Source organism: Heloderma suspectum, chromosome 2 (genome assembly GCF_057233095.1).
Source record: "Heloderma suspectum isolate Gila_16-S chromosome 2, 16-S_ref, whole genome shotgun sequence".
Lineage (NCBI taxonomy): Eukaryota > Metazoa > Chordata > Lepidosauria > Squamata > Helodermatidae > Heloderma > Heloderma suspectum.
Genome location: NC_139459.1, coordinates 17,353,323 through 17,367,071, shown reverse-complemented (window position 1 = coordinate 17,367,071; position 13,749 = coordinate 17,353,323). Strand labels below are relative to the sequence as shown.

Sequence of the window (13,749 nt, the reverse complement as noted above, 5' to 3'; positions counted from 1 at the left end):
TTAAGCCAAAAAGCAACCAGACAGAAAGCCAGAACAAAGAAGGGGGGGGGGGGGCTGACTGTTAAGAAACAGAGACCGCCGATGTAGCCTTCCAGGGATGGTAAGCCCAGCAAGAAAGAGGTAAGAGAGAAGAAGGTAACCTAGGTAGAACCAACGTTTTGAAAGATGGGAAGTCTGGAATGAAGTGTGTTAGCATGGACTGATAGTGATTGGGAGAGGTGAAATGGGACTTTCATCATCTCGCCTCTCCCAGTCACAGATGATGGGAATTGTAATCCAAGATACCTCAAAGGCACCAGGATTGAGGAAAACTCCCTTTTAACACACACACACACACACACACACACACACACAGAGCGAGAATACAGTCAATATAAAACTACAGGAGAACCTGAAAGCCAAAACAAAAAGCACAGGGCATTAGCCCAATGTAGCAGTTGGTTCTCACATGCATCTCTCTCTCTCTCTCATATATTCACACACACACAGTATATAATGTGTAACTTTGGTAGCTGAACATCATTTCCTAGGTATGCAACAAATCCAAAAAGGTACATAGTTTTAAAAGAAAAAAGGGTACTGCCAAATAGAAGCAACTCTTCCCAACACCAGGGGGAGATATTATACAGCTTAGAGTGGCCAATCCTAAGAAACGATTGGTTATTATCTGCGCTGCAGAAAACTGATAGCTTTCAGAACAGAGAAAAAGTCCAGGATGCAGAGAGATCTTTGGGTTTTAGTGCGGGAAAGAAGCGGAAAGAATCCCTGGGGCAGTTCAAAATGTGGACAGGGCCACGTTTCAATATACAGCTGCCAGCTTCTTCTGATGTCCCTCTCCAGTGGCAAGCATCACTGGAACATCGGGGAAAATACTCTGAAAGACCAACGTAGTTTTTTTTTTTTTTTTTAATCATAGCGCCATTAAGGAATTCTCTAAACCAGGGGTAGGCAGGTCCAACTCCAGATTTTATTTTTTATTTTTTTTGGACTTCAACTCCCAGAAGCCCCTGCCAGCATGCCCAATGGTCAGGAATGCTGGGAGTTGAAGTCCTAAAAAAAACCTGGCGCTCTACTTTCTGCCCACCCCTGCTCTAAATGGATGGGGACCGTGTGGCCCTCCAGATGTTTTTGGGCTGTAACTCCTATCTTTTCTACTGGCTATGCTGGCTAAGGATGATGGGAGATGTAGTCCAACAGCATATGGAGGCCAAATACATACCCCACCCCTGCTCTAAAGGGCAGCAGCCAATCCTTCTGATCACAGGTTTCAGTCTGCTGGGGGATAACAGCAGCCACCCTGAAGAGTTGTAAGCAAAAGGCAGGTTATGGTTTGAAATGGCGATTAAAAAAAAAATACAGACAAGCTACAATTCTGGAAGCTTCTAACGCAAAGCAGCAATGTCAAATGTGTCCAGTAGACCATGATCTCATGCCCTTAGCATGTGCTAGGTGTTGTGTGGGGCAGGAGTGTTGGAATCCCAGACAGAAACCGGGGGGAGGAAAGAGACATGAGATTAAGAAATGAGAAAGGGGAAGGGAAGAGGGTCTGTTAAGTGGTGAGCCACAATTATGCCTCCCAAGGGCAAAGCACTGGTTTAAAGATGGACAATTCGGCATCTTAGGGAAGCACCATAGGGTAGGCAGGAGAGGCAACAAGATGAGGAAAAAGAGGAGCACGGGCTTCAGAAGGGGAAGCCGAGTGCCAGGAGGCACCAAGAAGGCATTAAGAGCAGTGGTTGACAGGAACCCTGGATTGGAAAATACCTGGTCCTGATCTGGCATGTGGAATCCGGTTCCTCTCTTTCCCCAGAAGTCCTTGGGGGGAAGGCTTATACTCTCCCCCGCCCAGTCATTTTTCAGGGAGGACTTCCCCCGCCCCTGTGCAAGTGATCGGAGAAATCACTCCATTCACTTGCAGAGGGGGGAAAACAGATTCGCAGGCATCACAGTCTAGCCTAGTGTGCACTGCATTGGAGACCCATGGCGTAGTTTCTATTGAGATATTATGCCCCACAAGGACATTCAAGGATGCTGAAAACGGAGCAGATGCGCCATGTGAGCGGGGAGTGATAGGAGACTCACTTTCCTCAGCACAGGTATGAGTTGGATCAAGGAGAGGTATCATCCGATCTCACCAAGGAGGAATGAGGGGAAGAAAGAGCCTGAAGGTCATAATTTATAAATTAAATCCTTAGAAATATTTGAGGCAATGGGGAGATCTTTTTATGTATGTGGTGGTTATACCCCATCATTCAAATATTTGGCTCAGGTCCATCAAAATATTAAAAGTATGATAGGAGATGGCTTTCAACCTCTCACAATGCAGGAGGGATACATTGCTACAGAGAGCACTGCATGTACTTACATAAACCTGATCAAATTCATGCTACTTACTGCGTGGATATTAATAGCTCAACTCTGAAGGGACACCATACCCAATAGTGTATCCAAGTAGCACAGTGGTAGATCGCATGCCTTGTAAGCAGAAGGCCTCAGGTTCAATCCCCAGCATTTCCAGGTAAGGCAGGAAAAAAAAATCCTACCTGAAACCCTGGAGAGCTGCTGCCGGTCAGTGATTACAGTACTTGGGCTAGATGGACCTAGGCTCTGACTCAGCATAAGGCAGCTTCTATGATCCTAAACAGATCATAGAATCACAGAGTTGGAAGGGTCTTTTGAGGTCATCTAGTCCAACCTCCTGTCCTACCCTACGTTCGTGCCATTCATTTTTATTTTGTACCTAAGTGCAGGACTTCATTTATCTACATTGAATTTCATCTCGTTGGTTTCAGCCCAGTGTTCCAGCCTGTCAAGATCATTTTGAATCTTGATTCTGCCTTCTATAACGGGTGAGCAGAAGGTAGGTCTCCACCTATTTTGGACTTCAACGCGCAGAAGCCCCTGCCAGCATGGCCAATGGTCAGGAATGCCCACACCTGTTCTACAGTGTCCACTGTCGCTCCAAGCATTACGTCATCTACAGATTTGATAAGCACCCCCTCCATGCTGTCATCCACACCATTTATAAAAACACTGAACAGGACAGAGCACCGTGGCACTCCATTTGAGACCTCAAGCCAGGCTGACACAGAGCCACTAGCGAGCGCTCACTTGGAATGGTTGTGCAACCAGGTGTAGGGGTCCAGCTCACAGTAGAATGATCCAACCCAAATGGAAGTCTAGAACACCTTCATAAGAAACAAGACTCACCTTGGGTTAAGTTCAGAAGGCAATCGAAAAGGAAAATGACTCCAGATGCACGACCACTGACTGAGTACTTGGCCAGCAACACACAATCCAATGACATTCAGCCAAACACACACACACGATGGTATACATTTGCGTGTGTTTTTAAATTATAATATTGATTTGGGCATATGCTTTTGGTTCAGAATGAGCAGCGAGATGGGGAAAAAAGGGAAGAATGGGTTCTTTGGTTCCATGATGTAATTATGGTATTTTAACGCACAAAAACCTTTGTAAACAATATTAACAAAAAGAGGAAGAACCTAAGAGAAAAAGGAAATCTGGAAGATAGAACAGTGTATTGTCGGCAAGGGCAAAGATGGGGGAAGTTCACTCACTGAATGGACATAGCCAGCCCAGTCTTTGAATGCAGAATGTCTCTAGTGGTACTGAAATGCAGTTGACCTTTGCTCTTCCGATCTCAAGGAAAAACTGCCTACTTACGCAGGAACAGTCCCAAATTCCTCTGCCGTTATGAAGGGCGCTTCTTTAATGCACTTGGCTTCTTTCGCCGGCTTCTTTGCACGGTCGGCTTCCACATCTTTGTGCTGCTCCTCATTCTTCACAGTTAATCCCACAGCGCTGCAGAGCAGGGAGAGAGAGGGAGAGAGAGAGGGAGAGAGAGAGGGAGAGAGAGAGGGAGAGAGAGAGAGAGAGAGAGAGAGAGAGAGAGAGAGAACGCATGAAAAACCTCAGCACTCAGGCAGCCACAAGGATGCTTGTAAAGTTTCCTCTCTTTGCCACTTCGGCTACATTACAGCCAATTTATTGCAATGCAATTACAACCAATGTTCTTCTCTGCTCCTGATTTTTCACAGAAAATCACAGGATATTTTGGACAGGGAGGAAAAATACCACAGACAGCAGCAAGGCCTGCTTGCCACTTGGCAAGCAGGGAGGTGGGGAAACGTCCTCAGCTAAAGTTAGCTCAGTGCAGAGGCAATGCTTAACCAGTCCTTAGCCATGGTTTAGAACAATATTTGGATATAATTTCTAAAACAAACCACGACTAAGCACTAGAGTCAGCATTAATTGATTGCTTTGATTTGTACGCAGCCTTTCTACCCGCAAAAAATGGCCCTCAAGGCAGCTTATAATTGTGACAATTAAAACTGGTTAAAACAATATATTAAAATAAAATGAAATCATAACAATTGCAGAATAAAAAAATGAAAGGCCAAAGACGAGAGAAAACATTGCAGCAGAAGCTTTTGGTGGGCTAGAGGCCAGTTCATTAGATGCACCATTTCTAATTTCTTCTGTTCCAGCACACAAAACAGAAGCAGAGAACTGCCTTTTTTACGTGTGGCTAAAGTCATACAAGGGAGGTGTCAATATGCGTAGAAACATAGGAAGCTCCGTTACACAGAATCCATCTAGCTCAGTAATTGTCATAAATTACTCGAGTTGAGTGATAAGCAGCAGCTAGAGTTTGTCATTAAACTGTGCAAGGTCAAGAAGCCAAGAGTATCAGTCCGAAGCCATGGAAAAGAAAACCAGATATAGGGACGTGCTGAAGAATAGTTGGGAGTCATTCTGGGTTTGAAAATATCAGAGCCGGGCCCAGAAGCTGGCAGGAACGTTTTCTGCTATGGATGAGCACCAGCAATTGCTTCCAGCACCTGAACTAGGTTTGAGGCTTGTCTTTTATGCAGAGGCTGACCAATAAGTGAGGCCAGCTGGGCCGAGCTGCAGATGTCCTCCACCTGCCCAAGTGCTGGGCCCCTCCCCAAACACTCTCAGGCTGAGGCATTCTGTGCCCTTCTCCATCCCAAATGGAGACACAACAGTATTGTTGACACTGTCTGGCAACGGCTCTCCAGTGTTTCAGGCAGGGTTCCTTCCTAGCCTGGAGATGCCTGGGATTGAACCCGGGACCTTCTGCATGCAAAGCAGGTGCTCTTACCACTGAGCTACAGTCCCCTTGCAACCTTTTCTTAATGCGAACACTTTCCGAGCCATTGTCACAGAGGCATCTGCAACTGAAAACTGTAAACATGAAAACTGGCCATCCATGAGGACTGTTTGAGAGGACTTGTGAGCAGGAGACTCAGTCTCTACCAGCATCTTTTCATGGAATCAGTCAGAAGAGAAGCCATGTGGATGACCAACACAGTGAAGTGTGACCAGGGTTACATACATTTTATGATCACACCAGGCAAGCACAAAAACAGATACTGCAAACGCAGCTCAACATCCTGAAGTTCTCAGCTTTCATTATTTATTTTTCATACACTACGTTTCTAGGTGTCAGGGTGGAAACTGAGCTGATAGAACCCCAGAGCAGTTCTGATTCTGAGGAGGAGTAGCAATCCGTGGGAGAGGAGCCAGCTCATCCCTCACAGGCACAGCAGCTGGCAGAGATTCCTCCTGCCCGCATTCCTGAGATAGTGATCCTAGCAGTGAGAAAGTGCAGGAGGGGGGCTTGCTGGACGCTCGACACAGAGAGCGATGGAGGGCGCGGAAAGGAGGCGTAGCGCCCGTTTGGCGCACAAGCAACGGCCGCCTCCCATGGACCCAAGGGAAAGAGGAAGGAACTCTCCCTAGCGCATAAGTTCAGGGTCTTCAAGTGATTCTCCTTCAAACGGGGATCAACTGCCTACTCGGAGCATAGGCCACTCTGCTGTTCCTTGCTTAGTCGCTGGTGATTAGCATCTGAAAGAGTCATTAAGTTGTAGAAGGATTAAAGCCTTGAAAAGAATCCTTTTGTCTGTGTCTTGAGTTATTGGCTTGGCTATTGGAGTCTACTGAAAGAGGCCGCTAGGGCGCCCATGACACTACGCTGTTTCATTCCAATCAAGAAACTGCACAAATGGTATCAACGGAGAATTGTAGCATGTGGACCAGTATGTTCCAATGCCAAGTTCAAGTGTACAAAGGTTGATTTGTACACGGTCAGATTTGCAAAAAAAACTGAGGCGTTTCATCTCATGACATTTCTGTTATACCCCTTAGAACTGAACCTCACTGAAACAGCACACCGCTCAATCCCAAAGCCTTGATGCAGGGGTGCAAAAGCTCTTGGGCCCCAAGGGCCACATCAGGCAGCACTGGGGGCCTCGTAACACACACGCATGCAAACATACATGCGCAGGCCTGGGGGTTCCTTTGCTAGCATTAGCACGGGAATCCTAGGGGGTCTGGCAAGCCACCAGAAATAGCTTGGTGGGCCACATGTGGCCCGCAGACCACATTGTTTGCACCCCTGGCTTAAGCACTGTGCCTCGATGGCAGGAAACATACCTGTTTGGCATTGCTTTAGGCAGGTGAATGGGCATGTTTTCCATGAGATGCTGGGCTTGGTTATAGTCCCTCTGCAAAGATTCCTCAAGCTCCTGAAATTACAAAAACAGCACTGGCTTTGTTGTGCGGGTTGAGAGCTCATTGAATCTTGCAAACGTCAAGTGGAACAGTATGCTACTTTTACGAAAAGCCAACCCTGCTTCTCATTAGGCCCACTCACCGAACATTTCTGGGTAGAGCCACCAATAATATGGAGGTTAAAAAAAAAATACAGAATGTTACAGCCCAGCAGCACCTTGGCCATGTTGGAGCATGCACCAGATTACTTCCCAAGCAGCCATCGGTAAATTTCCATTTTATTCGTGCAGAAAGCTTGCTTTTGTCAGTAATCAAGTCCCACGAGTACTCGTGGTCTCAGTCAACACATTATTTTGCTGCAGCCAACGGCCATTTCACGTACACGCAGGAAGAACGTAACATAGAAAAATGAAATCTAAGTGGGGTTTGGCTCAGCAAATACAAGACAAAGGGAGAAAGCTAGGGCGCGGTCCCATGGGTTATGCCCTCGAGGACTGCAAACTCGGAGGGTTACGTCATCCTACGCAGGGCAGGAGGAGTGGTGGAGGTGATCTTCACCTCCCCATCCTCCCATTGTGCATTTTTCGCTAGATCACTTTTGCCCGCCTAGCAAAGGCGTTCGGGGGGCAAGGGAAGGAGGCTGACAGAGGCTCAGGACAGCTTGCATCCTGGCCTCTCCAGTCTCCGCCCCTCCTCACCCACCGAAACGCCCCCTTTCCCCCCTCTCCAAGGCTGAGTTCCTGACCTTGGTAGCCAGCCGGTGCGGTTCTTTCTACATCGGCTGTGCACGTGCCTGGGGGTGGGTGGATCAGATCTCCGATTCTCCCCTCTGAGGCTAGGGCCCTGTCTCTGGCCTCGGACTGGAGAATTTGAACTATCCTGTGGCCCCACAAACGCAGTCCAGGTGCCATTGGATTGCTCCTTTAGACTGAAGATCTAAAACCGTGGCATCGTTCTTCATACAAAGACTCAAAGAGTGCTTATCAATGGGACCTTCTCAAACTGGGGAGAGGTAACAAGTAGGGTACCGCAGGGCTCAGTCCTGGGCCCTGTGCTCTTCAACATTTGTATTAATGACTTGGAGGAGGAGGTGCAGGGAATGCTGATCAAATTTGCAGATGACACAAAATTGGGAGGGATAGCTAATACTTTGGAAGACAGAAACAAAATTTAAAGTGATCTTGATAGACTGGAGCACTGGGCAGAAAACAGAACGACATTTAATAGGGATAAAGGCCAAGTTCTGCACCTAGGGAAAAGAAACCAAATGCACAGTTACAAGATGGGGGATACATGGCTCAACAACACTACAAGCAAGAAGGATCTTGGAATTGTTGTCGATCACAAGCTGAATATGAGCCAACAATGTGATGTGGCCGCAAAAAAGGCAAATACCATTTTGGGCTGTATTAATGGAAGCATAGCTTCCAAATTCCGGGAAGTACTAGTTCCCCTCTACTCAGCACTGGTTAAGCCTCATCTGGAGTACTGTGTCCAGTTCTGGGCACCACACTTTAAGAAGGATGCAGACAAACTGGAGAGGGTTCAGAGGAGGGCAACAAAGATGACCAGGGGACTGGAAACAAAGCCCTATGAAGAGAGACTGAAAGAACTGAGCATGTTTAGCCTTGAGAAGAGAAGACTGAGGGGAGATAGGATAGCGCTCTTCAAGTACTTGAAAGGTTGTCACAGAGAGGAAGGCCGGGATCTCTTCTCCATCATCCCAGAGTGCAGGACACAGAATAATGGGCTCAAGTGACAGGAAACCAGATTCCGGCTGAACATCAGGAAAACTTCCTGACTGTTAGAGCAATACGACAGTGGAACCAATTACCTAGGGAGGTGGTGGGCTCTCCCACACTGGAGGCATTCAAGACGAAGCTGGACAGCCATCTGTCAGGGATGCTCTGACTTGGATTCCTGCATTGAGCAGGGGGTCGGACTCGATGGCCTTGTAGGCCCCTTCCAACCCTACTATTCTATGATTCTATACAATGGTTCAATCCCAAGCAATCACTTCTACAGGGCAAGGTGTGGATTTAACATACCTTTTTCTAATTGTCTCACCTGTTACTGCATACAAACAAAACTATCCTATAAATAGTTTTGATCAATGTCAAACCACAAATAATTTTACCAGGATCAGCCATCCTAGAAAAAAATCTTAACAGTCCCATAAGAAATTTCTTGATCCTTATATGGCAAACAATAGTCAACATATTGTCTGTGGAAGCCAGTGAACCTTTGGCTGCATATACACTGCCTCTGATTTGCAGGAACACCAAGTACCTACTATCTAAATATGCCAATGACATGAGGAAATGCAATTTTGTAAAAATCCAAGCTAAATTCAGCAATATGTCCCTGAAATTCATGGTTTAATTTATTTAAACAACACCATAGTAGAAGACAGGTATTCACTATAATTCCCATAACCATTTGAGTGTCTCTAGAGTAGAAGCTGAGATTCATTTTTTAGCAGACTCAAATTCAGTAACAAAGTCTCTTAAAAAAAAAAACCCACCACCACCCTCATACTGTAAAAATAAATCCTCATATTGTTTAACCCAGCTGTGCTTGACAATTTGTTCAATAATCCCTTTAGAAAGCTGTTGTCTGAAGACTTTTGGAGTTTAGATTAGGATGCAGTCCTATGGCTGCTAGACAGAGGCTTGACGGCCAAAGGATTGGTCGGTTTCCAGGAACTGAACTTGGAGCCCGCGCTCCAAGGTCGGTTCCTGGAGAACCACCTCTCCACACCCTCGTAGGCAGTGCGGATTGTCCCCAGGCTCCATGCTCATAAGAGCAGCATGGAGCGGGCCAAAAGGGGGTGTTTCCGGGGGCAGAGTGTGCAGATACAACACTTCCTATGTGTCATTTGGCCTCCCCAAACTATGCTCCGACATCCTGCAGCTAGACAGCTGAAGTCAGCCGTCTAGCTGCAAATGTAGAGCGGCTGGAGCACAGAAGAGAGGATCCCATCTGGGCTCCACCAGTTGTGTATTGGATGGGCAGTCGCCTCCGAGTTTGAAGGCAGCTGCCTATCCACATAGGATTGCTCCCTCCAACTGTTAGGCCTGCCTTCACCAACCTGGTGCCCTCCAGATGTGTTGGACAACTCCCAGCATCCCCCAGCCAGCCATGTATGCCTGAGTCTGGATCCAACCCTATAAGTATAGTGGAGCAAATGGCTTCAAAACCTGTTTGTCCAGGAAAAGGTTTTGGTGTTTCAGGAACTGGACTTTCTGCTCTCCATACACATCCATGAACTTCCAAAAGCCTGATCATTTAATTTTCATTTCATTTATTATATTTCTATTTATTTATTGCATTTATATCCCGCCTTTTTTCCTCTTGCGAGGAACCCAAAGCGGCTTACATTATCCTCCTCCTCTCCATTTTACCCTCACAACAATAACCCTGTGAGGTAGGTTGGGCTGAGAGAGTGTGACTGGCCCAACGTCACCCAGTGAGATTCCATGGCCGAGTGGGGACTAGAACCCGGATCTCCCAGCTCACAGTCCAACACTCTTGCCACTACACCACACTGGCTCTCAATTTCTATTCATTTCATTTATTATATTTCTATTATATTATATTTCTATACATTTCATTTATTTATAGAATCATAGAATAGTAGGGTTGGAAGGGGCCTACAAGGCCATCGCGTCCAACCCCTTGCTCAGTGCAGGAATCCAAGTCAGAGCATCCCTGACAGATGGCTGCCCAGCCTCGTCTTGAATGCCTCCAGTGTGGGAGAGCCCACCACCTCCCTAGGGAATTGGTTCCATTGTCGTATTGCTCTAACAGTCAGGACGTTTTTCCTGATGTTCAGCCGGAATCTGGCTTCCTGTCACTTGAGCCCATTATTCCATGTCCTGCACTCTGGGATGATCAAGAAGAAATCCTGGCCTTCTTCTCTATGACAACCTTTCAAGAACTTGAAGAGTACTATCATATCTCCCCTCAGTCTTCTCTTCTCAAGGCTAAATATGCCCAGTTCTTTCAGTCTCTCTTCATAGGGCTTTGTTTCCAGTCCTCTGATCATCTTTGTTGCCCTCCTCTGAACCCTCTCCAATTTGTCTGCATCCTTCTTAAAGTGTGGTGCCCAGAACTGGACACAGTACTCCAGATGAGGCCTAACCAGTGTAGAGTAGAGAGGAACAGTATTTTCCGGGATCTGGAAGCTATGCTTCTATTAATGCAGCCCAAAATAGCATTTGCCTTTTTTGCAGCCACATCACATTGTTGGCTCATATCAGCTTGTGATCGACAACAATTCCAAGATCTTCTCACTTGTAGTGTTGTTGAGCCACGTATCCCCCATCTTGTAACTGTGCATTTGGTTTCTTTTTCCATTTTATATATTTCTATAGAAATTTATATTTCTCTATATATTATATTTCTATATAAAAAAACACAACCATTTTAAATATTGGTTACCTTGAGTTGATTCTGCTGCCTCTCCTGATGGTGGCATTCCAGTTCCAGCTGATTCAGGAGGTTATTTAAGAGAAACATTTCGCGGACGATCTTACTGAGCACTGTCTTCAAAGATGGTTCCTGGTCTGACAAAGAAGAGAAGTTAGTAGTAGACATGGACAAAAAGAGAGGAGGTTCTCACCACAAATGGTGTACATTAAGCGTACACCACTTCTCCTGTCCATTGTCAACTGCATTTCTGCTTTCTGAAGATTTTCATCATCTGAAATCCCACATCACAACAACTGCCCTCCAACTATATTCCCCCATAATCAATATGTACCCCAAACCTCATATGAGCCTTTGGCCTATATTCCAGCAAGTCACTTTTTGTTGCCAATAAAAATATGCACAAATTATTATTGATTAACTTGGTACCCTGCCTTACGGAACCAATATGGTCCCCAATTCATCTTACACAACATTTATTACCTACATATTATCTGAAGTTGATACGTACGGCCTGGAAACATTAAGCCATCTTACCTATCTTTCTCAACTGAAGTGACTTCTTGATATTTGAAATCTTGGTGTTGATGTGAGAGCTTAGGCCATTTAAATCCAGGGAAGCTATATTGTATTTTCCTGCTTGAAAAAGAAGAACAGATTAATACACCTAATCCTAAAGGCTACAATAGTTAATGCTATTTACTCAGGGAAAAACAGAATTGTTTCCAAACGTTTTTGTAAGGCACACAATATTTATTTTCACAACTCAGCAACAGAGCTAGAAATATGTAGCATTTTGGCCCTAAGATTCTGGCGTGAGGAGGGAGCAATTATTCAGAAATAGCAACTTGTTTAAACTTCTGGCTTCTGCACATTTACAGTTAAAGTGCCTTTTAGCTCATGCTCAACCTAAGAATTAATTTCCAGACCAGAACTGATTCAAGTCCTTTCACACACAAAAGCACTCCTGGTTCACCCCAAGCTTTGTTTCAGCAACCTGATTTAGATTGCCAACCTGGGAATAAGTCCCACTGAACTCAGCGAGGCTTACTTCTGAGCAGACTTATCTAGAATTGCAATGTTAGATTGTGTTTTTGTTTTGCAACAGCCCTTTCGTTAAACAACTGAGAGTGAAAAACTCTTGCTGATCTACTGCAAATTCTGGGCACCGCACTTTAAGAAGGATGCAGACAAACTGGAGTGGGTTCAGAGGAGGCCAACAAAGATGATCAGGGGACTGGAAACAAGGCCCTGTGAAGAGAGACTGAAAGAACTGAGCATGTTTAGCCTTGAGAGGAGAGGACTGAGGGGAGATAGGATAGCGCTCTTCAAGTACCTGAAAGGTTGTCACAGAGAGGAAGTCCAGGATCAATTCTCCATTGTCCCAGAGTGCAGGACATGGAATAATGGGCTCAAGTGACAGGAAGCCAGATTCCGGCCCAACATCAGGAAAAACTTCCTGACTGTTAGAGCAATACGACAATGGAACCAATGACCTAGGGAGGTGGTGGGCTCCCCCACACTGGAGGCGTTCAAGACAGGGCTGGACAGCCATCTGTCGGGGATGCTCTGACTTGGATTCCTGCACTGAGCAGGGGGTTGGACTCGATGGCCTTGTAGGCCCCTTCCAACCCTACTATTCTGTGATTCTACCCCACAATCTACCCCTAGATCCTAATCTACTGTCCACCCACCCCTGCATTATGAAATCTAATGAGGACTCGATGGCCTTGTAGGCCCCTTCCAACCCTACCATTCTATGATTCTACCCCACAATCTGCCCCTAGATACTAATCTACTGTCCACTGACCCCGGCATTATGAAATCTAATGAGGAGAACACATTATCAAATCTAACGAGGAAAATAACCAAGGGCGCAATCCTGTGCACGTTTAGGCCGAGAAAAGGCCTACAACTCCCAGCATGCCCCAGCCAGCAATGCTGGCTGGGGCATGCTGGGAGTTGTAGGCCTTTCCTCGGCCTAAACGTGCACAGGATTGCGCCCTAAAAATAATACTTAATAAAGTAACCGCTGCGCAGTAATTAACTTCTAGGAGAGAAAACGCCTCACTGCCTCACCCCCAGCGTCGCTGCGCCGTGCGCAGCCCTCCCCTCCGCCTTCCATATCCAGCCGCAGCCTCCGCAGGCAGCAGCTCCTTCCTCGCGCCCCGCAGCCGCCGTCTGGATTCAAACCACCCGCCCAAGCGGCCGGAAATCCCGGGTCTCGCGAGAGCCTCGCCGCGGGGGCTCCCCGCGCGCCCGACGAGCCGTTGCGGCCCGCTTTCGCCATAGAGACCGGAAGGAGAAATCATAGAGCGGCCCGCGGGCGCCTAGAGAGAGGAAAGAACCGAGAGTCGCGCGCGCGCCGCAAGCCCCGCGTCCGCTCGGGTTCAGCGTGGGGCGCCGGCTTTACCTGGGAGTAAGCCGCGTTGCGCTCAGCGGGGCCGCCTGCCGAGCGGATGGGATGGCGTCGCCCTGATTGGCCGTCCGTACTTGGAGTGGGGGGGGGGCGGGCTCCTGGAAAGGCGAAACGGCGACCGGGAGAGAACGGCCAGGCGCGGGCCGATAGAAAGGGGGCCACGAAACGCCGCTGGGGCGTTTTAACGCATCCTCTGCGCACTTCGCTGATTAAAAGGGTGGCTACGGCGCGGCGCCCGGTCACGCCCGTGACAAACTCCCGAACGGCTCTACTAATTATTGCGGGCAGCGGTTCCGCGGGAAAAAAATGCGTCGAACGTGTCCAGGAAGTGC

The 13,749-nt window shown here is 47.1% G+C and overlaps 1 protein-coding gene across 12 annotated transcripts in view; it reads right to left on the bottom strand.

The window, feature by feature from the left end:
• SKA1 (spindle and kinetochore associated complex subunit 1) overlaps positions 1-13,338 on the bottom strand; it is a 35,910-nt gene extending 22,572 nt beyond the window's left edge. For 5 of the 12 annotated variants that reach the window (XR_014787493.1, XR_014787495.1, XR_014787496.1 and 2 more), the window contains exons 1-5: positions 13,078-13,286; positions 11,536-11,634; positions 11,011-11,135; positions 6,490-6,581; positions 3,691-3,828 (exon numbers count right to left, since the gene is read on the bottom strand). Coding sequence is in view for 5 of the 12 variants with exons in the window: in XM_084832904.1 (XP_084689030.1) it covers positions 3,691-3,828; positions 6,490-6,581; positions 11,011-11,135; positions 11,536-11,634; positions 13,078-13,123 (500 nt within the window). In the remaining 7 variants the exon portion in view is untranslated. Of the gene's footprint in view, positions 1-3,690; positions 3,829-6,489; positions 6,582-11,010; positions 11,136-11,535; positions 11,638-12,334; positions 12,483-13,077 lie in introns of those variants that run through there. The other 7 variants (XR_014787498.1, XR_014787497.1, XM_084832907.1 and 4 more) reach the window with 4 other exon arrangements.
• Positions 13,339-13,749: the final 411 nt, after the last annotated feature.